Raw genomic sequence first — 24,541 nt, 5'->3', positions numbered from 1 at the left:
TTTATTATTATTTTTTTTTACATTTATTTTTTCATATCTGGATGTTTTTATCAGATTTTTCTGTTTCTCTGTTTATATATTTTCTTGGATTTCGTTCTTAAGCGTGTATCCTATTTTTCTAGTTTTTCAGTTTGGTCATTTAATTTACCTTAGCTTCCATTGCTTTTAGATTTTTGTACATTTCCATTCTGCAGCTGATTTTTGTGTTTAATTATACTTGTATTTTACATGTTACTTTCATATTTATTTATGCTTTTATTTTACATTACACCGTATTTTTTACATTTATCTGTACTACGACTCGACAAATGTGTGTTTCACTTATTCGTATTTACATTCTAAATGTGTTTTTGTTCATTTGCAAGTAATCAAAATATTTCGCTCAATTGGATGGGTTTTTTTTACATTTGCCTTATTTTGTTTGTTATAATAATGTAATGAATTATTTATTTACATACCATTATAGTATATCGTTCTGATTTTTGAGTTGGGTGACTTAATTGTAAATCGGAAAGTATTGCATGCAGTTTAGATGTTAAATTTCATGGCGCGTAATATAAGCAAGAAATCTACAGGTCTATAATATAAGAGATCTCTTATATTATAGACCTGTAGATTTCTTGCTGATATTACGCGCCATGAAATTTAACATCTAAACTGCATGCAATACTTTCCGATTTACAATTAAGTCACCCAACTCAAAAATCAGAACGATATACTATAATGGTATGTAAATAAATAATTCATTACATTATTATAACAAACAATTTATGATACATAATACATATAACTATGAATTACAGTGATTTATAACGATATAACTAAATTCTTAAATGTGTGAGACTTTTTTTTCATTTTCTTCATCTTTAAAATGTAACCCTCAGAGATCGCATCTTCCGCTTGAGCCTGGTCGGTCTCCAACTCCTGGAGGCATCGGACTGGTCCTCCAACAAGTCCACGGTCGAGACTTGCACTCTGAAGGGACAGAGCCAAGAGGCCTGCCACAACTTCGTCAAGGTGTTGCATCGCCATGACAGCCGCATCCTCGTCTGCGGGACGAACTCTTTCAGTCCTCTGTGCACCTGGAGGAGGTGAGGGCCCTTGGTCCATTCTTGTAGAATGTAGATGGTGGTGAATTGGTTACGAGTAGAAGCATGGGACAGGTTAATGACTGACACTGAAAACGGAAGCTTTTTTTTTTTTTAGGAACTAGTTGTACATTTAGTTTTGTATAAGTTAATTTATCAGTAGATGAAGCAACTCTTGAAAATAAATTTCTGGTAAAATGTGTTGGAAGAAGAATTTTGCAAAGCATTAAGAATATTGTGATTGAAACCGTCTGAAGTGAAACGTTTTGTTATTATTCAAGACATTTAGTTAAAGCACCAAAAAGGAAGAGTTTAACATCAGTTATTCAGTTACCAGTCCATTCAGAGAATTCGCGTGAAACTCAAGACATTTTGGCAAAATACATTGCAAATTAATTGCGCGAATCAGAGGTAGGCTTAAGTTTGTGTCTATATATTAAGAACCCCTTCCCCCCTTTCTCCTCTCATGCACAGGTTATCCAATGTCAACGTCATCGATTCCTGGGAAAAGGGAGTTGCTCGTTGCCCCTTTGATCCTGATCATAGTGTGACGTCACTGCTGACACTGGAAGGAAATCTTTATGTCGGGACAACTACTGATTTTTCAGGTGAGCTTCTCTCTCTCTCTCTCTCTCTCTCTCTCTCTCTCTCTCTCTCTCTCTCTCTCTCTCTCTCTCTCTCCGTATATATATAAAAGCCATGGTCGTGTTTACTGGAAAAAATGGAATGTATATCTGATATCAGAAGTGTCAAATTTCTTTGCTGCTAACTGACCTTGGTGCTCAAAAATACTGAATAGATTTGTAAATATCTTGGTAGTACGTGTAATAAAAGTGGCCTTCAAATGAAAGAATAATAGTTGGCATTGCAATAGTCTCAATGTCGTGAGCATATTGTTTAAATGTTGAAAATCGCTAGAAATATGAGGATTCATGTGACCTATTTTGTGAGGAAGTTGAATTATGCAGTTGCAAGTATATTGCTGAAATGAGTTTAAATTATTATTAATTTCATAAATACGTTATATTGGAAATTGCAGTTGTTGCTCTGGTGTTATATTATTGCATACTGTTAGAACTGCAAGATTTTTTTTTTTTTAGTTTAGCATAAAGCTCAAGTAATTTTCTCTCTTTTAGGTCGTGACCCAGCCTTCATGAGGTCACTGGGTCCTGGAGGACGCCTCAGGACACCCCAGTCTGACCTTAAGTGGCTGTCAGAACCCACTTTCATCACGTCCTTTGAATCTTCAGGATTCGTGTACACAATATTCCGGGAAAATGCCATTGAAAATCTCAATTGCGGAAAGGTAAGAATGCTTTCAGACAAGTTTGTGAACTTTTGCTTATGTAAAGCAATAAATTTTGAAAGGTAATCTAAATTGTTTGATCTCCGTATGGGGGTAGTGCCGTCAGTGTACCTCATGTGGTGCACTGTAGGCATTTACTTAAGGTTCTTCGGTCTTTAGCTGCAACCCCTTTCATTCCTTTTACTGTACCTCCGTTCATATTGCCTTTCGTCATTCTTACTTTCCACCTTCTAACAATTGTTTCATATTGCAACTACGAGGTTTTCCTCCTTTGACACCAAACCTTTTTACTGTCAATTTCAGTTTCCGCGCTGAATCACCCCACAGCTCCCAGCGTTTGGCCTTTTGGCCAAATTCTACATTCTATTCTATTTTATTCTCTTCAGATTGTTTAATAGAAGACACTTCATCCTTCTAATATGTGTATACAGTAATTTAAGTTTCTTATCCTTCGCTTACGAATGAAAAACCTTTAAAAGTGTACATCACATAAAAGGAATGTCTGACCAGTTATTGCTTTCTGTCCTTATAGCACATCCACTCAAGAATTGGCAGAGTGTGCAAGAATGATGTTGGAGGAACCTTAGTCCTGAAAGAAAACTGGACCACGTTTTTGAAGGCCCGCCTTATATGCTCCTCGCCTGGGGACTTCCCATTTTTCTATGATCATGTGCAGAGTATCGCCTACCTTCCCCAGGAACAAATGCTGTATGGCGTTTTCTTAACAGCTGAGTAAGTTTTGCTTCATATTTTACAGATAGAATACTTTTAACTCGGCTTTATTTTGGGTAGACTAGTTGGTATATTAGTATGGTGTTGTCAGTTGAATTCGAAAGCAAGCTATGGGTGACAGTTATTTCTGGTTTAATTATGTAAAAGTATACGCGAACAACGATTATTCAGACCCGTTTTACATGTCAGGGCATTTGAATTCAATAATAATGATTAAGAATTACTGATTAAATATTCGGATACTGTAAAAAGTCCAGATGTTCATTACATGCCTACTTCCTTTTGTTAATGGATTCCATTGGTGCTAAAGTACTGTCTGCATTCTTATTTTTTCCGTATTGTCTATCCATTTTAATATTTCTTCATCCTTTTTCCACAGAAACGGCATCATTGGGTCTGCTGTCTGCGCATTTAACATGAGTGCTGTTAATACCTCCTTTTACGGGCCTTTCAAGTACCAACCATCCCCCTCTTCCATTTGGGGACCTGTCACTGCAGACAACTCACATTTCCAGTGCCAGGATTCAGGCCAGGCCAGCAGGGAATCTGATCTAGCTGCCAATAAATTCCAGTTGATGGACAAACCTGTTCTACCCCAGAGTCCAGCTCCCTTGTACCTCCTGAATTCTGAAAGGTAGGAATTTAGATGTCTAATGTGATGTCTTAAGTTCAGGTCTGCTTGCAGTCATAATTTCCTTGTCTGCTGTGTATATTATTTTGTATGTCATACTTGATTTGCATAGTGTTTTAAAATAATCTAATATTTTCTTTTTTCTGCTTCTTCTACATTTAATTATTTATGTACAAGTTTATAGCAGTAATGCAGTATTTTCTTTTTTTTTCCTTGGCTGCTTTTAATTTATCAGTACATTTGAAATTCTGCAGTTACCATAATTTTTTTGAAGAATGATGTGTTCTGCAAATTTTTTTATTGGTAGAAAAGATATTTTAATTTTATGGTACCTCTTAGTAATCTTGAGAACATATATTTTTGCATTACAATTTTTATAATCTATAAGTCAGTCAGTTATTCTGTGGTTTACGAACAGAATATGTAAATGCTGATTTAATGCCACATCATTTTTATGAACATTGGTAGAACCCAACGTTCAACAGCTAAATTATTCTTTTCGGAGCTAAATTATCACTGACGTCTTTTTTTATTATTGCAGACTGACGCATGTCATCGTAGATGTTGTGGTAACAAGACAGAGCGGGAGCGTTCATGTGGTCTTTGTAGCTGGCGCTGGAGGAGTAATCAGGAAGATGAGTCTGGTTCCTGAGAGCCAGAACAGTTGTCTCTTGGAGGTCCTGTCACCGTTCCCCAGCAATTCTTCTGTCACAATTCATACCCTTAAATTCCTCAAAGACACGGTAGGTATTTGAAGTTTAAATTATGAATTTAAAGGAAGTTATAGTCGTGTGAAAAGGGCGGCTGTTAGACGCCTAGTTCTATCATTTTACTTTCCCGTATGGGAAGTAGACAAAATTAGTAAAATTCCAGTTTCCGTAAAGCTACTGCAGTATAGTGAAAGTAACATCACTGTATATGTTAACTAAATTATTAAAATATTTTGAGGACATGCTGCTCTTTGGATCACTAGCTAGAATTGATTGTATTTAATAATTTATGTGGATGGTATTTTCAGAGCTCACTGTATGTTGGAACCAATAATGAAGTGGTACGGATACCAGTGCATCGCTGTGGACAGTACAAAAGCCAACACTCATGCTTGGCTGCAAAAGATCCTTATTGTGGTTGGGATACCAACCGCCTCGAGTGTTCACCTCCACCTGGAAAGAATCCTTTTGTTTCTTCGTGGATCCAGGAAGTCATAGAATGTCCCAAAGCCTCTGATCCAGGTACTATGAAGGATGATAATGGGGGGGATATGGGTTTAAATTTTGCACCTAAATTGTAGTTTGCGGTAAAGTTATTCATTTGAAGATTTAGGATAGCCATGAAATTAGTCTCGGAGACACCCATTTTGTCTCCGAGACTAATTTCATGGCTGTTCTAAATCTTTAGATAAATAACTTTACCACAAATTACAATTTAAGTGCAAAATTTTATTTAACATTCTTCCAATTGATTAGTTTTTAAGATTAACAGATAGTTTCTGTGTAATTTTCTTTGAAAATCACACCATTATCAGAAACTGAATTACAATTATGTGATACATTGTAACTTCATATAATGTAGGTTATGTTACTCTTTAATGATAATTACAAACGTACGTTCTCCACATCTGACCATTCATTTTTTTTTTACTTTCAAAATGTAGTCTTGCAAATATATGTGATATTTACCTCTCAGATAGTACAAGTACTATTTTTTAATAATACAGTACACTGGTACATTACTCTAGCATTAATATTTATCTTTTGCAGTTGATGGTGGCTGGAGCCACTGGTCACCATGGTCAACATGCAAGCAAGAAGGTAGCACAGATTCGTGTTTATGCCGGCACCGTGTATGCGACTCCCCAAAACCAGCTCGTGGAGGTTCTGACTGCTTTGGTTCAAGCACTGAGGTAGAGTTCCCAGACTTTTGTGTCAAGGAATTCAGTTAAACATGAAACGTACTTTATGTCCATGGAATGAAATTGTTGTGATTTCTTTACAGAGAAGTGTCTGTTGTTATGATAATATATTTTGGCATAAAATTTACTCGTAAGTTACAGAACTTTTCTTATGATGATGATGATATGGGATTCAACTTCAGCGTAGTAAAAACGTTTTTGATATTGAAATCATTACTTAAAACAGTTTTACATACATTGTATTTAAGATACTTTGGTGAAGAGGGTTTATTATTTATTACTGGACAAGCCTTCTGTGGAAAGGATGATATGAACAAGTTTATCTCTGTTCATGCCTTCACCAAAAATTAGTCCCAAATTCTATCTGTTGTAGTCATGATTTCTGTAAAGTGGCTAAGCTAAAAGAATATGCTTCATCTGTAACTGAGCAATAAACACCAAATATGAGAGTATGTGAGGTATTTTAATACTGTAAGGGCTTTTTACAGCAAATGCAGTATGAGCAGTGGTGGTGTACCGTATTGTACTGTAGTTATCTAGAAAAAAAATAATGTAACTGTGCAGAGGACATTCACCGTGTATGGTGCATTTTACTAAATTATTTAGACGTTTACTTAGTAATCATCAGCAAACAGTATAACATGCCTCCCAGATATAGCCTAAAGAATGATAATCTTTAGCACTTTTTTTCCAAGATAACAAAGTAAAAATTCCAAATAAATTTTCAGGTTACCAACTGCACCGTACATGGAGGCTGGACCGCCTGGTCCTCCTGGTCACAGTGTTCAGCTACATGTGGCATCGCTATGAAGACTCGCCGACGAACCTGTTCCAACCCAGAACCCCGTCATGGTGGACGTGTGTGCGTCGGACAAGAGCGCACTGAAATTTACTGCCACTCACTCGCTCACTGCCCTTGTAAGTTGCCTCTTTGTTTTGACAGTTCTTATTATTACAAGGAATGAGAGAACGTCATCTTTTAAATTTTCAATATTTCAGATTTTTTACTGCAGTACTGTATTATGGAATCAGTGAGGTGTACTTGAATTGAATAGATAGGCTGAATTAATAATTTTATTTGAGGCTACTTATAATTTTACAGTTTTATCACCTTTGTAACCGTGATTCTGTATTTGAATAACATTACACTGTAAGATCGATTACTATATAGTGACGTTCTAAGCAACAATATCATTAATAATTATAATTAATGAAAAACAGTCATTTAATTAGAATTTATCCTCACTCAAAAAAAAAATTTACTGTGAATACAGTTTTCAGTTACAGCCACCAACAGTTGGTATAGAAAAAGCAATATTGTCTCTTTGTGATGGATTGTCATATTACTCATTGCCAATCAGCATGAAGATAAATTGGTGTTTGAATAGGAAATCCTAAAATCAGTCGTTTCTTATTTGCAACCTATTCAGCATTGCCTGTTGATGGAGGATGGAGTGAATGGGCCACCTGGGGAAGGTGTTCTGCCACCTGCGGTACTGGCATTAGGCGTAGACGTCGCACATGCACCAGACCTGCCCCGAAGAATGGAGGTGCTCCGTGTTCGGGATGTGAGGAGGACGTCGAGACCTGTGGTACCTGGCCTTGTCCAGAAGCTCGCCAGCTTTCTTCCTGGACTCCTTGGCTCGGAGTGAACACCTCTGGAGGATCACAGGTCCAGAGACGTTATAGAATGGAATGTATAGCTACCGGAGATAAGGATAATCCAGTTCGTACTGGCAACATGCAGCAGGAAGACAGATTTTGCTCAAGTGAAGGTCACTGTTACGGTTCACATTCCTCTGACGCTGATGACAGCGGAGGTTGGTCCGAATGGAGTGACTGGACCAAATGTGATAAGCCTTGCGGAGGTGGTCATCAGTATCGGCATCGCTCTTGTGTGGATGGTTCATGTAGCGGTAACTCTCTGCGAGAGCGGGCCTGCAATGAAAATGCCTGTAGAGGTGTGTAATTCACTGCTAATGCATTATTCTAAATGTGATCATTAAAATATGGGGTGGTTTATTTTCATAGATTAGAAACTGATAGTCTTTCAAAACATCGTAATAAATCACTGTCTTGTGATCCTCTTGACACTGATTAATGGTAAAGAAGAAAATGGTTGTTGACTGACTGTCAAGTAATTTTGTCAGTAATGAAACTATGCAAACATTAGGTTCTCCAATATTATTAAATCTTGAACTTTTCTCAGTTTTTTACTTGAAGTCCATTAACAATGATCAGTTACTTTTAATAATTTTAAGACTTAATTAGCGCATTACTGTACTTCCTCATTAAACTTTCAACAGGGCTGTGGGCTTGCTGGAGTGAATGGAGTTCTTGTTCGTCCTCTTGTGGCTCTGGAATGCAGTCTCGGACCCGTCGATGTGTGTCAGCACACAATCCTTTTGTTGATGCAGAGGACTGCATAGGCTCTTATACGATGCAGCAACAGTGCCACGAAGGAGCATGTCCAGGCAAGTTTCATTGGTATTATTGTCCAAACAAGTTTTAATGGACCAGTGGTTTAACTAGGATTTACTCGTAAATGAGAGATGAAAATTTGCATTGGGAAAAGTGCAGGGAGATGAGTAGCTAATTAAGGAGAGAGTACATGAAAAGTAAAAGACGTAAAGGCAGTGTGGTAGGGGCTGAAGAAAGCTACAAAGAACCCGTACTTCATTGATTTTTGTAGGAGCAATGTTGGAGAGATTATGAGATATTTTGTAGGATTCACATATATTTTATGTAGCTGGTATCTGTCAAAACAGGGAATATATAGATAAAGAGTTTGCAGAGATACAGGAACACGTTGAGAAAAAACATTCTGTTGAAAGTGGAGAGCTCCCTATTTCATCAAAAAGTATGAGTGGATGTGTGAAGACTTAGAAATTTTATTCCTGACAGATTTAGATAAGCAGGAGGTAAAACTTGGCAAATGTGAGGCTTTATCGCCGAAATGCCCTTCAAGTTTGTCGCAGCAGTTTAATTTACCAAAAATTATAGGAACTAAATTTCATAACAGAATTTTACCCGAATGCGAACTCCGTGGACTCAAAGTACTAGTATAATATCCACAAGTTGTTCTTTACTTTGATAATAATGTTGCCAAGCAATGTTCTAAGTATATTTAGTTCGCTGTAGCAAAAGAAATTTAACGAACTATCACATTCAGGAGATTCCCCAAAAGCAAAAAAAAGCTTAAGGAAATATATTCATGTGATGTCCCAACCATTCTTTAACGTTATTATGTAAATGGCTAGGTGATGCAATTTAGTAATCCATCGAATTGATAATCAGATGATTAATGGTTGCTTTTGTCAATCATGATTTTTTATAAACCACAAGAAAATAGTGATAGCAACCAGCTTTAAAATACTAAATTCCCTTACTTATATTTTGACATAACTTTAACAAAGTTGGAGGTCACTTTTTTTGTCAGATATGCCAGATCACTTCATTTTAATGAAGTACATGAGCTGTAGACCTCTTTTAGATGTAAAAAGTAAAAAATTATAATTTCTTTGCTCTTTTATACAAAAATCAAGTCACTGTAGCTTTAGTAGTGGAAGCTTTGATACTCATTTTCAAATTAAATCTTACAGGCGAAGAGGGATGGGGTCCCTGGTCCGAATGGTCAGCATGTACTGCTGGCGAAGAGCGGATGAGGGAACGTCACTGCATGTCTAGCCAACCAAGTCAGTGTCGTGGACTTGATCTTCAGAGACAGTCTTGTGATGCTGAAGAGGGTAAGCTACGTTCTCTACACAGATTTAAATAATGTGCTGGCTAATGCTTAAAGAATTTACAAAGTTTCACACACAGTATGACATAATTGAATGAAAATATTTTTTTGTGTTTTACACCATGCAGGATGCATTGTTCTTTTCCTTTAGAGATGTAAAATCACACCCAGCATCTTACCTTGCTATTCAACATATTCAGTACCCAAACAAGTAGAGAATATATTTAAAAATTATATATATACATTAAGTTAGTAAGGGTAGTTGGTAAATAACAGATAAAGTGATGAAACAGAGTGGTTGTCATAGCGGATTTTTTATTTACCCATTAAAGGTTACGGTACTTTGTTTTTATAGAAACTGATAAAGTTTTATGTCCATATTGACTTGTTAAACAGTTACCAAAAATTTTAGGAAGAAACATGGATATCATAAAAATGTTTTCTTTTTAGTCGTTATTTTTAATCAGGAATTGTAATAAAATAAAATTTAATAATGGAGGTATCCAAATTATGAAAGAATAGAGTTATGATAGTTAGAAAGAATATCAGTTCTTTACCAAGAAAATGTATATCTTCTACAGTAATATTTTTTTTATATTTTCCTGCTAGAAATTTAATCAGATATTTTTATTTCTAGTTTCATGAACTTCTCATAGTTTCTTAATGGTTTTCTTTGGTCAGTAGGAAATGCTCTAATTCATATCTTGGTTTGCAGGAGACATCACAGCTATTGAGGCAGCTGTCATGAACGCCGGCCATGGAGGTGAAGGTGGTGTGTCAGTGCAAGCTTTAGTAGGGTCCTGTTTGGCTTGTTTAATAGGAGGTGCCTTGTTGGGCGCTCTTGGTACGTTCCACGTTTTTGTTAGACGTCGCCACAGGAGGGTACCATCTTCTCCCCACTACATATCAGCAAAGCCCAACCATTACGTGAGCGTACCAGGAGCTGATTGGAAAGCTGGCCAGTCTCCAAGCAGCACAATAAGAAATGGGAGCATCAAAAGCACTTTGAAGTCTGCTATCACCACCTTACCCCTAAAGGACTTTGATACTGCCACCATCAAGAGGTCCAGTCATGGGTCCTATGGCAATGGACACCTTAGAGCTGACCTAGACTCTGACACCATCTTTAATTTTTAGCATTGATTGACCTGCCCAGTCTTTCACAGTCAATTCTGGTGCTAAGGGCCTCTAAAGACAGGCCTTGTCTTTCTCCTAATGGTGTTCATACTTAATGAAATGTGATAAATGTAAATAATTTTTATACAAGTGTTGAAACTAACCACAAATCAATATGGCAGTTACTAATATGTTACGTGCTATGGATGTGTTTGTATAATGTTACAAGATGTTGATGTGTTGGAGAAAGGAACGCGTATCATATGATAAAACTTTCATATTTATTACAAGAAACAGGGAGGACTGTTTTGATTATGACTTAAGAGTGATATCATATGAAATAGGCAAACACTAACTTTAAATTTCAGTGTGTGTAACACTTGAAACACATCATCATGTTCATTATGATCTGAAAGACTTGAGTGAAAATGGTTGAAATACAAAAAGTGCAATGTGAAAAAACATTTAGGGAAATGAAAATGAAAGACTAGTCTTAGATATGTGGGAACCACACTGTACTGCAGAAAAACTGGAGTGAACTGATTTCCTTTTGAACAGGAATGAACTGAACTGAATTCACTCTTTGAATTTTTTAGCATCACCATTAAAACCTGAAAATTGTCTGTGATCATTTTATAATAAATTAAACGAATAGATCTACTGTACATTGAAAGACAGAAAGGTGCCAGAATGCTTCAGTGAAATTTATGAACAAATAGCAATACTGCTTCCAGTTCTAGTCATTGCTGACATGAATATATATAATGACATGGAATTTTTTTATAACCCCTGCTGTATACATTTCTTGAAGGTAATTTTAAGGGTTTTTTTTATTTGTATGTGCCATATTGTTTACAGAAAAACTATTATACTTTTTTATATTTTGAATTTTCATAAAATTGAAATGATTACGGTTGTTTTATTTGGCAGTTTTTCGTTAAAACAGGAAATATAGAGATGAAAATGGAGAAATAAAAGTTGAAAACTTGGTAAAAGAAGATTATTGGACTAGGAGAGTGCAAGAAGAGTTTTTCACCAACGATATACAGTACAAAGTATGAGATGATACACTGCAGTGTGAAAAGGATTAATTTCTCCAGAGCATGGCATGAAAATACTGGAGAAAAGCTAAAGAACGTGAGTTCAATAGACCATTGCCGATTTGGCTTCATACTAGAGAAAGTGACTGCAGATGCAGTGTTCATAATGAGGAAACTGCAGTAGAACTACTGAGTGAAAATAAATGCAGTATTTTGTATCATATATTTGTATGGCGATGTTTTGAAGAAATGAAACAGTACCAAGGCAAACCTTTAGAAAGACATCACGAAACCAGAAGGTAACAGGTAAGGGATCACCACCGAGTTCTTTATTATTTACCTTAGTTATGGAGGAAGCTGTAAGTAGGCCCCTGCGATCTATATGCAGGTGACCATTCCAGCTGAATCAGTGGTAGAGGTTGCGGTAATGTTCAAATGATAAAAGAGTGAATGGAAAGTTAAGAACCTAACGTCAATGCAAGCAAGACAAAAGATTTATGATGACTGAAAAGAAAGTCAAGAAAAAAGTACAGCAAGGAAAGTGGCCATGTAGGCGCTGTGGGAGGGTATCAGGAACTCAGCAATATGTCAGATGTAATAGATGGTGTAACAAGAGATGTTCATGATTGCAAAATATATATTTGGTAATGTATCAGAGGGACTAATGAGGAAGAGAGGGAGGAGCGCTGTGTTGTGACGGAAGGGCAGGCCTTAAAAGAGGTAGAACATTTCTGTTGCCTTGGAGCCTTGCTGCACTGTGAAGCAGGTACTGGGAGGACAGGTAAAATAGCATGGGTAAAGTTTGCTACTCGCAAATAATAAAAAAATGTCAATAGTAAATACCAAAAAACTTATGATACGTGTTTAAGGCCTTCATCATTCTACACAGCTCGGATATGGGCACTTCGAAAGTAAATTGAGATTTTCAAGAGAACTGACTACAAAGTGTCAAGGTTCATGACTGGAGACTGGAGTACACTGGAAAGATCCTATGAGAAATGAGGAATATACAAAGATTATGTCCAGTGGCTTGGAAACAGACTGAGATCTCTGATGCCGCATCCTTGCAGTCAAATAGTGTCCTCCAGGCTTTGCTCTGTCAGGCACGCCCATTAAATTATTAAGTGGGTACTCGAGCCCAGAAGTAGCCAGTACCATCATTTGTATCAGTTAAAAAAGTTATGGGGATCATATTAAAGGCTTTATGCGTAAAACACTGGGAGCAGAAGGCAGAAAACTAACGGATGTTCTGTAGAAAAGGAGTATTATAAATTCATATCATGGAGAATTTAGGAGGGACACAATTTATTTCACGATCTGCCTTACACACACACACACTGTATGTATGTATGTATATATGTATATATATATATATATATATATATATATATATATATATATATATATGTCAAAAATTGCCATTTATTCCTTGAATAAAATTTCCTAGTTTTCTTGAATACTTGTTTTGATGTATTTCCCAGTTTCTATGAAAAAATACATTGATGTGATTGTTTTGCTCCACAGAAGAAGCTTTTTATTATATTAACTATAGCAATGAGTTTGTATAAATTAGTACATTGATATTTAAAGTAGTAAAACACCTTTTTCAAATTTTATCCATCTCTATAAAATTAAATGACGTCTGATTGCAGTGTTGTCAAACTTCTTCCTGTGGAGAATGTATATGTTATTTTCTTGTTGTAAGGGCACATGCCAGTAGTTTAAGCTTGCCTTCTGGACGAAACCCTTTTTTTTTGTAAGTTGGGTTACGATTGAACAACTTAATGTTTGTGTTTTAGTTGATGGTTTGTTACGTAACCCTGTAGTTTTGTAGATGTGACAACTGTGCTATCCAATATACTCCTCCCGAGTTTTCTTCCAGGGTGAGAACATGAAGCTCTGCCTGTTTCGCAGCATACTCCAGAAAGGCAAGTTGTAGAAGAAATTCTCGTAAAATCCAGCCCCATCACCTCGTGAACTGTCGTCGTGATTGCAGTAATTTCTTCATAAGAATATTCTGAAATCCCCTTTTTCTTGCCATTTATGTTTTCCTCTATCGAAGTAACGTAACGTTTTGTCAATTTTTGCAGTAATATGTTAATGTTTTCTTGCTTCTTAATGTAACTTGGATGATTGTTGTGTCCTTTAAATATTAATTATATGTGTTAAACTTTTTAAATGCGTATTTGTGAACCGTGTGGCATCACCCAAAAAGAATTGGTGCAGGAAATATAGTTGATTGTTTCTCAACTGCACTTTGTTGGAAAGAATATAATGTTTCTTGACTTCATGGTACATTTAAGTAAGTTAGTAAACTCCTCAGCACTGTAACTTGGTCTCATTCAAAGCTAGGGCAGGAGGGCTTAAGGTTGAATGAAATCGTACCGAATGTGGGCCTAAAACTTTAAAGTTTCACCACATTCTATATATATATATATATATATATATATATATATATATATATATATATATATATATATATATATATATATATGGAAATGAACATAGAGAGAGAGAGAGAGAGAGATATCCCTGTGATTGGCAGGATCGTTGTTTCAGACCTGACGTCAAAATTCCCAGGTGTTTGCCCAACTACGAGCGCTGACAATTCGCTAGTTTGCCCTCGCCTTTTGGTAGCACAATGATGAAAAGGAATGAGGAGCAGTTGGTCAGAAAAGTAAGAGAAAAGGAAGTAGTAGGAAGAAAACGTGAAGGAGGTCCCAGGATCGGGACACTAACTTTGTCTTCAACCACCCTGGCCCCGTAAGAAAGGTAAATAGGTAAAAATAGTTAAGTAACAACTACGCGTATAAAGTTGCCCAGTATCTAGCAGCGAGAAAATTTCAGTGCTGTTCTCTGGATTTCATTTGAATGCTTCGTTTGAGAACAAGGTTAATGACCAAAAATCTCTTGAAGAGAACACCTAAGTTATATGTCGATTTTATCTTTGACTCCAGAGGAAAAACTGTTCAATACCTACATTTATCCCAGGTTGTTTCCAGATATAAGCAATGTGTAGATTATGATTTGCTATGATTCATATGTCTAATTTATTCATTTTATTACGCTGAAATTTAAATACATGTATTTTAGTCGAATTACTGATAGAAACTTCGTTTCTGGAGGTATGAGGCTAACAGATTACGAATGAAAATTAAATTTCCAACAAAATGAAGGGCTTCTACTAAGGTATTTTCGGGTGGCAGGTGTATCTCAAATTCATACTATATTTTGCTTATCTTTTTAAGTACCTGGCACAACTTTAAGAAGTAGAATTAGAAGATGAGTGCAGCCTGGAAGACGCTCTTAAAGTATACCTTGAAATGTTAGCTGCGAGGTAATGTTTTCTTCAAAGAAAACGATGTAACTAGTTTAAATGGTAAACTATTGTTTTTACTCATATGTTTCTGTCGCTCCAAAAGACATACCTGTAACCTAATTTTGAAGCAGATGACTGATTAAAACACTCAGACAATAAGAATATTGTATATATTAAATTTCATAAGGACATATAATGAGGCTAAAGGACCTAAGCCTACTCTGTAACCGAATAGTTAGAGTATAATGAGCAATATCATGAATTATTGTATTGAAGGGTAGGCAGAGCATTTTCAGTCATTGCTGCCCATTTGTAGACAAATATTTCCTTATTTTGATGAATTTAGTAGCTCAAAAAAATCGGATAATAGTGGATCAAATCTGCCTGAAAGTGCCTGAACTGATAATTAAAAATAATTATATAAATCATGAAGAATCTGGAATATTATCTCCAGCCAGATAAGTTTACCTACCTAAACACGATAGTAATTAAGCACAAAATACGTTTGGGATGTAATTGTTAATTGCAAATTAAATAAATAAGAGATCTGGTTTGTTGTTAAACGTAAATATTTTCTTGGTAAGAAGTAAATTTTCTTTATGAGTGAAATTGTACTCTGAAGTGAAACCGCCGAGATTGCGAACCAAGAAAGTGTTTGAAAAACAGATGGTGCCACTTGTCCTATAAGGAACCCCAAAGCAATGCTTTTGTCGATTGCTAGTTTCTGACATCCGTGCTCCTGTATTCTAGTTTACCTCCCAAATTAGGTTTCGTTCTATCCCGTTTGCTGCGTAACTTCCGTGTGGCCAAGACGACTTTTAAGGTGGGTGAGATATTAGAGGGTCAGTATGTTTTTTGCAGCGAGTTGTGAAGGGTTTTGTTTTCTTGACGAAAGTGTATGCAGTTATAACGATTCTTCGACAAATTTTTTTCCTGACTTCGTGGCCTTCACGGTATTGTGTTAAGCTCCTTGATCATGTTGGGGAAAAATTTGACACCAAACGTAAATCCCTAACTGCGTTACTGGTCCATAAAAAGTGCATTGTTGCTCTTTCAGTTTGTCCAAATTTTAAAGACCCTTAGTTCAATAGTGTTTTCGGATAACTCTGGAAGGTTGAGGTAGACGAAATTTTATCCTGCATTTAACCAAGAGAACATTGTGAATCGGAGAAATGGGCAGGGATATTGTTCCGAGAAGTTAAGTAGGAGATATGTCTTCGTATTGGGAATTCAGTTATTTGCAAAGGGATAATTGTTGCTAGTTTCGGGTTATACACTGAATGAGTTATATATGAAACGAGGTAATTCTAAAGAAATGATTTTGTGAAATTTGATTGCAGTAGTTAATGAAGCTGTCGTCTGTGGGTTTTGTTGGAGGGGATCGAGGGGAAAGGATGGTTATATTTCGGTTATGTCAAGGGTAACTGAACTGAAGACTTCGTGAATCAAATCATGTGGTCTTAGAAACACTCCGAGTGTGTCTGATACACAAAACATGCCGCTTGCCATTGTGTGGACCATTAATTTTTTTACCACCTGACCAGAACCTGTAGCAAGTATGAAGTTTGATGACTAATAACGGAAAAAGTTATGAAAGGAGGCCTAATTCCTGCAATCCGATTTCCTAGTAACAAAATACGAATGTCGCGAATGAAAAACTGAATTACGTAGTGTCAGGCAAAGAAATCCCGCGAAGGAAGCCAATTTTATCAAAGCAATAGGAATGGCTGATTGTGCTTGCCTCTGAAGTCCACTAACGTGTCTTTACTAGGAAATTTAATGCAAATTATGTGAGCAATTCCGTCGAATACTGCCTCTCTCGAAATTTGATATTTTAATTAGTTTGTAAGTAATCAGTAACATACCCTAAGGAAAGGAGCATAAATAGTCTGGTCATAAAAACAGCCAATGCCTTTCAAGTAATCTGTAGTGGAGTCGTTCAAAATCATTGGCAACTTCAAGTAACTTGAAATGGGTAATTTGGCTGCAACCTTGCTCGATGGTTGTGCCTGTAATCTTACAGAGGCACTGAACGGTAGAGGCTGCAAAAGCTCAACAGTATCCGGGTAACGTGGAGTTGCTGGGATTGAGCATGTGGAGCACAGTTCAGTACTTGAGTGCTCCAGCAGAAATTTTCGAATCTTTTATGATTATTAAAGGCCATTAGCTGAATTGAACTGGCAGAAACGTCCAGGAATTGGGTTTTATAAGTTACTAAAATTGGCAGGTGATAAGGCACAAGTGAATATTTCTAGGAGTATGGTCCGAGCTTTTTTTCAGAACCTGCGAAAATTTATAGTAATAATTATGATTCATAGTACTGACGTGCCTATGGATTAGTAACGACGGGAATTTAAAACAGTCGCCATTTGGTAATAAATGCCATGGAAAATAGTTTAGTAAAAGTTTCTATGGTACTTCTGTTAAAATGTGCAGGTCCAGTCAAGAGCTGATTTCATGCAGAATGTCGTATTAAATGTAAAACGCACATTGGCTTATCTTCAAGATAAGCCAATTAACCTGAAATTCCTGGAAATCTGTTTTCTCCAGGATGATGAGATGCATCATGTAGACGAATATTCAGTAAAATAATGAAAGCTGGTTTGTTCTTGGGTTTCAATTACTTGAAATTGGGTTGGAGATAGTAACTGAAGCAGCGCTAGTAAAAGTGACTTCATCCTGTAGACAAATCTACAGTAAAGTAAAGAAAGTGGTCTGTTCTTGGGTTTCACCTAATTGGGCTGGAGATAGTTACTGAAGCAGCACTAGTAAAAATTACTGCAGGTCAATCACAATGACCTAAAAGAAACCCAAATAGAATTTGTTCAGGTTTAATCTTCAGGAAATCCAGATTTTCAGGATGTAAAATATTGAAGACCCACATTTCAATTTACTCCAGGATACTCACTGATTTTGTGAATGTCCTTTTGATGAACCGAATGATCTTGATTGTTGGAAAATAGTAATTAGGCTATTTCTGTACAATACCATGAGAATAATTTTACTAAATTGGAGGTAGATAAGATAGTACAAATCTATGCATAAGGATACAGGCAGTAGTCAAGGCATTTGCTTCCATAAGATTGTAATTTTTCCGTGTAGTTTAAATTATATAAGTATTCTTATCTCCAGAATGTTAATTTTAAGCCAGCAACATGCCAACACGGGCTCTTCGTTCTTGAGCAGCCCGTAAATAATTAAGCCTCAGATTCGAGGTGAAACAGGTGATTTAGTATTATTGAAATATTGCAACTGGACCCATTAAGTTTACTTGCCCTTCTGAGTTGGTACACAGGAATTTTCAGATTTGATAATCTGATCACTAATGCAATCACTATCGAATCTTACTTTTCAAGCCAGCAAAAATACTCTAAAGTTTTACTTAAATATCCTTTATTCTTGATCTGAAAAGTTTGCTTTAATTAATAATTACGATTTTCCTTATACATACAAAGAGCTGTTAGAGACTGTTATTAATAATCCTATTTGATCTGGGTGAGTGGTTATTTCCTTCTCTTGCAAGGTGACTGTCTTACTAAAGAGTAAAATTAGGTCACAGTTCTTTGATTAGAGCCAGTTTAAAGCAAAACTTTCTGTACTGTAAACAGTGCTTAGTGAGATATAATGAAAACCAATGTCTTTAGCTTGTATGTAGTTTTGTAGGACTTTGTAACATAGAATTTGAATCTCTACTGGCGGACTGTATACATGGAATACTAGTATTTTTTTAAAGGAAAATTTAACGATACTTTGAGAATTCTGTACGGGGATGACTAAAGGTAGCACTGGTAGAGCATTAAGTAAATATTACTTTTTAATGTTATCTTGAGCATGTTTTAATAAGCATTGAGGGGTTTGTCATTTCTTTACGGTTGAGTGAGTTTGTCCATAAAGGTTTTCACTTATTAGTAAATTATAGTTAGCTAAAACTGCAAAAATAATCTGATCCACATTTGCTTGATATTTGTAATAAACTTTTCATTAAGAGTATTATTTTGCCGATGTAGCAATTGTCGTATTTTTTACTTAAGGAAAGCAAAATAAATTTTTTAGCTTCTAATCTTGTAAACTATATAGTTTCAACCTTTGTGAATTATAAATGTCACGAATTATACTCGGTGTTCTAGGGACTCAGGTGGATGGAATTTTCGTTTCTCTCTCATGCACTTTTTTCCCCAAGGTGTAACTAAAGTCATCCCACTGAGATGCACAGTGTTCAGTATTGTAACTTGGTTTCAATAAATTAAAAACTCATTGCTCAAGTAACCAAAAAGAATTTGATTTAGTATATTTACTTCTGCAATAATTCTTTGGAAAAAATAACCAAGTTTCCTTATAATGGCTGTTCGATTGAGTTTTACAAAAAAAATTCTTTGGACGTTCTAGATAGTGATGTAAACAGAGGTTTCACTGTACAGTAGGTGAGGTATAGATGGGATATATATAATGGAATTTTCCCCTTTTAATATAGCGTACACAAACTGCGTACGAGTATTCAGGCGTGAATCTCACCCGCTTGCTTTGTTTTTAAACTGTTTATAGGGGTGGACATGACAAGCAATGTTTTGTCACCTAGTGCAACACAGTTTCAAAGTATTAGAATGCAATTTTTTTTAAACTTCAGGAACCAGTTATGCAGGTTTGGTTTTCAGGATAAGCATCACGTGTTCGTGGTAGTTTTGAATAGTCAAGGTCTAAAGTAGTTCAGAGAAATCTGGTGAGACTCAGAAATCTTGAGTAATACTTGAACTGCTTCTTTGACGAAGTTTGGACAGAATTAAGTTTAAAAAAAAAGCTGATCCTAAAATTTCTATCGTTATACTACTGAAATCTTTTTTCTTGGCCTACTGAATGATTTTAAATATTGGATTGTGTGGCTATTACCTTTGAATCACTGGTTTAAGTTTAATCACAAGGTTTTCACCGGAAGTTATGTTGATTTGAGCATATGTCAAATTTCATTATTTTAGTCTTTTTCTCATAAGATTCCAATTTTACAGATGGGGGAAGCCACGTGCAACTGCTGTAGAATACATTCCATAGGTGGGCGAGTAGGGTAATTTGTTTTTATTATGGTGCTTTTGCTACGAGACGACGATTGGCACTGGAGAAATAGTAAGAGAAGCGGAGAGATCATTTTGCTTAGGACGTTCCTGGTTCACGCAGGTGAGGTACACATTGTTGGGTATAATATCTGTAGAAGTGTTAACGCTGTAAACGTTATAGGTTTGCCTGCTAAGCGTTTACAGATAATGTCTAAACGTAGCGTATGAATGTAAATTTTTCAAAAGTGTTTTGATTTTAATTCTGTTATGTAATGCAGAATCATTCAGCCCTTGTGGTTAAATGCCATGTGTTTTGGTGCTCAAATCTACTGGTGCTATAGTCTTGTTTGAATTCAATTCTACAGTATTTAATACAGTAACAATTTGGTTCTAAGTTTTCCGAAACTTAATAGGTTATAAATTTTGGTGGGTATCAGGCATATCCCACTAAGGGAAGTTTTCTTCCTGTTTATTATGGAGCATTTCACTTGAATGAATATTTATTTTATTTTAAATCCAATTTCTTAGATTTTCAAATGTAAAGCTGAGGTCAAACGCGATTCTTTTTTTTTAAAGTTAAGGATTAAAGCAATTTTAAAGAAATTTCCTTTGGTGATACTTCAGGAATACTGTGATATTTCATCTGCTATACTTTAATACAGTTTGTACAGAATTTGGCATGCAAAATCTGTAGATATCCAGTTTGAAGATTTGTTTCTTGGAACACTGACAGCCGTTTGATTTAAATGAAAGATTAAAAGTTATATTACTGTAAAATCCCTCCTCGATCTGAACGTTAAATTACACAGTCGAGCACTGTAAAGTAGGTTTTATTTTCAGTCTCATTAGTTTTTTTTTTTTTTTTTTTTTTGCCAGATTTGGAAGAACCAGGTGCAATTACTATAAGAACACTATCAGCTCAGAGAAGTCCAGTAGTTAGGGCAACGGTTTTCATTGTTGTGGAGTGTCTGATACATAAGAACGGTTGACACTGGAGAAATAATGAGAAGCAGAGATTGACATCGCGCTGAGAAGTAATGTCTTGGTTCACGTTGAGAAAGGTGAGATACGCGTTCTTGGTGTAATATTTGCAGAAGTGTTACGCTTAAAACCTTACGGGTTTGCCCGGTTGGCGTTTGCAGAAGTCTGAACACACATAATGGATGTATGTTTTTACAAGTAGGGTTTGATTTTAATTCCTTCCGTAAATGTTATGTACAATCAATAAGCCATCTAGGAAAACTAGATCCGCTCTCTTTCAAAGCTAATTTGGGTTTTCCAGACTTGGTGGCCAACATTAAAACTGATGTACCAATAGTCGAGTTTTTCTAATGTTAGAAGGAATTTTGGGAAAACTTCCGAATAGTCTGTTGTGCTAATTTTTATATACTAAGCTGTGATCTAATGCAACAATTTAGCTCTTGGTAGTTTGGAATAGTTAAAGATTAAAGCTTTTTTAAGAAATTCCATTTAAACTTTAGGCATGTAATATTTCAACTGCAGCTTGCTAACAGAAATCCTGATAAAATTCCCACTTTCGAGATAAAAAAAAAAAACTGCCGCACTGTACTGCCTTTTGGATTAAAGGGATTTGGTTTGCTAAATTCAATATAAAATTATACGGATTTCATGGCAAATTATACAGATTGGGTGAATACTGTCACATATAATTCTCCTTAATCTTAGTTGATTTAATTTTCTTGGCCAGATACGATTTCTCGAAGAATGAAGCCGCCAGGGCAGTATTGTAAATGGTCCAGTAGTTTATTCCAGAGAGCTTTTGCCACAAGAAACAGACTGACAGCAATGAGACGCAGACAAATTCGGACTGACATTAGCTGAGAAAAATTCTTCTGGTTCACGTTGGTAAAGGTGAGATACTACTCTGGTTGTAATTAACTTTATAGCTTAAAACCTGTGTGTGTGACGATTAAAGATAATGCCTAAACTACTTACGTGATGTTTTTATGATTAGGTTTTGATTTAAAGTTTCATGTAGAATCAGAAGCCTTGACTAACTTAAGTGGCCTACAGTTCAACACATACCAATTGTTTGTAAGATTGTCATAAGGTTTTTGATATACAGGTATTAATAGTTATTCCTGAATTTATTTTTGACCTGTAGTACTGATTTCTAGAAACTTAGGGTATTCATTCTAGAAACTTAGGGTATTCATACGCAAAGCTAAGGTTCAATGGGGGTGATTTAGTTATTGCGCACATGACCGTTGCTATTAAGCACAAAGAAAGCTGTAGTATGTATTTTTGTTCGAGGCATTAAGAATATAAAGTTGATTCAAAGAGCGGTGAATTCCCTGGTAAGAAGTCAAACTGTGTAGGGGATTATTGGCAATAAGATTACATTGCATGAAAACAAGCTATAGTGACAAGGTGCGCGAGAACTCGTAACACCTTACGGCAGATTATTTTAGGGTGTAATCCTCAATTTCTTGTAGCCTATACATTTCTCTTATCTTTAAGCACAGTGATCAGTTAATCCGTTGCTCTTTATATTTGTTAGGCTACAATTTATTCAAGATTTAAACAGTTCTGGGACTTGTCCAGGGAGTGTGGATCGAGACACTTTAAATTATCATGGAGACTAAAGATTCATCCAATTAAAGCCATGAATTATTTCTATAGTGACGGCTGGGGTGAGGAAGTTGACTTCCGGAAATTGTATGAATTTAATGGGATGAAAACTTGACATAATGGTAATTTTTTCTCCGGTTAGCTTTTAGGCAATGTAGATTTTCTTCTTTTGGTAGGGTGGGGACCAGAATATTTGACTTGTCTTGGGAGAGGGTACCTAAGTAGGCAAGTAAGTTGTTTCAAAGTACTGTATAACTGGTTTATCGACTTAAAATTAAGTTTTTTCAAGCATTTTGTATAAGAAATTTTTTCAAATTTCAAGTATTTTGTAATCAATGAAATTACTATAAACATATTGCAGGGAAGAGTAAAAATTTCAAGTATTTTGTAATCAATGAAATTACTATAAACGTATTGCAGGGGAGAGTAATTGATAACTGTCTTTCCAGGTGGAATTAACAGCGAGTTGCTATTCAATCCCACTGTTACAGTAGAGGAGTTTTTCTCAACGGAATTTCGGAATAACGGAGATTGCAATGCAATGTTTGAAGGCCTTTGTATTATATACAAGATTGTATACTTTAGGATTGATATGAGATTTAACCAAAATTGTCATCAGTACTAGGTAAGTCTCTGCAATTCTTTATATTCACATTGTGATAAACTGATCTTGCAAAATAAGTATAGTTGATATTTGCCGTTCTGTACGCAATGCATAGTCTTCGGTATAGTGATCTTATCTAGGTAAATAAAGTATGTTGTACTTAATTACAATATCATTGCAAGTAATCTAATATTTTCTAGAAACTACTAATCTATTTACAATTTTGTCAAGTAATGTGCCAAGTCATTTTCTAGTAACTCTTTACAAAATATTTTGCTAAGTTTTCTAAAAGCTGATCTTACAAAATTATCTTAAATGTTTACAAAGTAATTGCAATACCTTGTTTCAAAGTCAATGTTTACAAAATAATTGCAATACCTTGTTTCCCAGTCAGTGTCAAATTGTACTGACTTTGAACAATGTGATTAGTAATTTTCCGTTTAATCTCAGGAAGTTACTTATTTTAGAGGGGGGGGACCTTCTTACGTCATGGCTGAACTAATTTAGGTTATATGACTAATGCCCAAAAGTAAAGACTCGCTTATGAATACTGTTTCCAGTCCATATTTACTCTGTTGCCAGTTTCTTACCATTTTAGATAATTGCACCATAGGGCTTATAACTCAAACAAATAGGTGTAAAAGGTTTTATACCCGACTTTTCTCACTAAGTAGTCAATTCGTTTTAAGTGACGAAGAGTATACATGTTAATTTCTAAATTCCTTGGTTTTCAAGATATTCTGCAGTTAACATTTTTATAATTGTATCCTGTAAAATTACTCGTGTAGCTTTGATCATTCCAGGCTGATGTTGGAGAGCAAGAAGACGGCAAAATTTGAACGAGGACGATTAACATTGAGGGGGGAGAGCAGGAAGACGTCAGAAATTGAATGCTGAGGACGATTAACACTGAGGGGAGAGAGCAGCAAGACGTCAGAAATTGAATGCTGAGGACGATTAACACTGAGGGGAGAGAGCAGCAAGACGTCAGAAATTGAATGCTGAGGACGATTAACACTGAGGGGAGAGAGCAGCAAGACGTCAGAAATTGAATGCTGAGGACGATTAACACTGAGGGGAGAGAGCAGCAAGACGTCAGAAATTGAATGCTGAGGACGATTAACATTGAGGGGAGAGAGCAGCAAGACGTCTAAATTTGAATGCTGAGGACGATTAACACTGAGGGGAGAGAGCAGCAAGACGTCTAAATTTGAATGCTGAGGACGATTAACACTGAGGGGAGAGAGCAGCAAGACGTCTAAATTTGAATGCTGAGGACGATTAACACTGAGGGGAGAGAGCAGCAAGACGTCTAAATTTGAATGATTAACACTGAGGGGAGGAGCAGCAAGACGTCTAAATTTGAATGCTGAGGACGATTAACACTGAGGGGAGAGAGCAGGAAGACGTCAGA

General features: G+C 35.9%; 1 protein-coding gene and 1 long non-coding RNA gene across 10 annotated transcripts in view; both read left to right on the top strand.

Annotated features, from left to right (window-relative positions):
* The window catches only part of LOC136850167 (semaphorin 5c-like), a 252,704-nt gene extending 241,268 nt beyond the window's left edge, over positions 1-11,436 (top strand). For all 7 annotated transcript variants that reach the window (XM_067123785.1, XM_067123789.1, XM_067123787.1 and 4 more), the window contains 13 exons: positions 885-1,091; positions 1,563-1,696; positions 2,225-2,394; positions 2,927-3,126; positions 3,506-3,760; positions 4,299-4,500; positions 4,776-4,989; positions 5,518-5,660; positions 6,398-6,587; positions 7,100-7,630; positions 7,976-8,143; positions 9,272-9,415; positions 10,127-11,436. In XM_067123785.1, coding sequence (XP_066979886.1) covers positions 885-1,091; positions 1,563-1,696; positions 2,225-2,394; positions 2,927-3,126; positions 3,506-3,760; positions 4,299-4,500; positions 4,776-4,989; positions 5,518-5,660; positions 6,398-6,587; positions 7,100-7,630; positions 7,976-8,143; positions 9,272-9,415; positions 10,127-10,548 — 2,980 coding nt within the window. In that variant the 3' untranslated portion in view covers positions 10,549-11,436. The remainder of the gene's footprint in view (positions 1-884; positions 1,092-1,562; positions 1,697-2,224; positions 2,395-2,926; positions 3,127-3,505; positions 3,761-4,298; positions 4,501-4,775; positions 4,990-5,517; positions 5,661-6,397; positions 6,588-7,099; positions 7,631-7,975; positions 8,144-9,271; positions 9,416-10,126) is intronic.
* Positions 11,437-15,677: 4,241 nt separating this feature from the next.
* Positions 15,678-24,446, top strand: LOC136850166 (uncharacterized). Of its 3 annotated transcripts, none has more exons than XR_010856564.1 (6): positions 15,678-15,709; positions 19,887-20,052; positions 20,808-20,992; positions 21,640-21,803; positions 22,973-23,148; positions 23,931-24,446. It is a non-coding gene; the product is annotated as an uncharacterized lncRNA (long non-coding RNA). The 3 variants fall into 3 exon arrangements; XR_010856566.1 differs by having other exon boundaries at positions 23,916-24,446; XR_010856565.1 differs by lacking the exon at positions 15,678-15,709 and adding an exon at positions 15,746-15,839.
* The last annotated feature ends 95 nt before the right edge of the window (positions 24,447-24,541 follow it).

Source organism: Macrobrachium rosenbergii, chromosome 21, assembly GCF_040412425.1.
Source record: "Macrobrachium rosenbergii isolate ZJJX-2024 chromosome 21, ASM4041242v1, whole genome shotgun sequence".
NCBI lineage: Eukaryota > Metazoa > Arthropoda > Malacostraca > Decapoda > Palaemonidae > Macrobrachium > Macrobrachium rosenbergii.
Note: the sequence above shows the minus strand (reverse complement) of the source record. Positions and strands in the feature narration are given on the sequence as shown.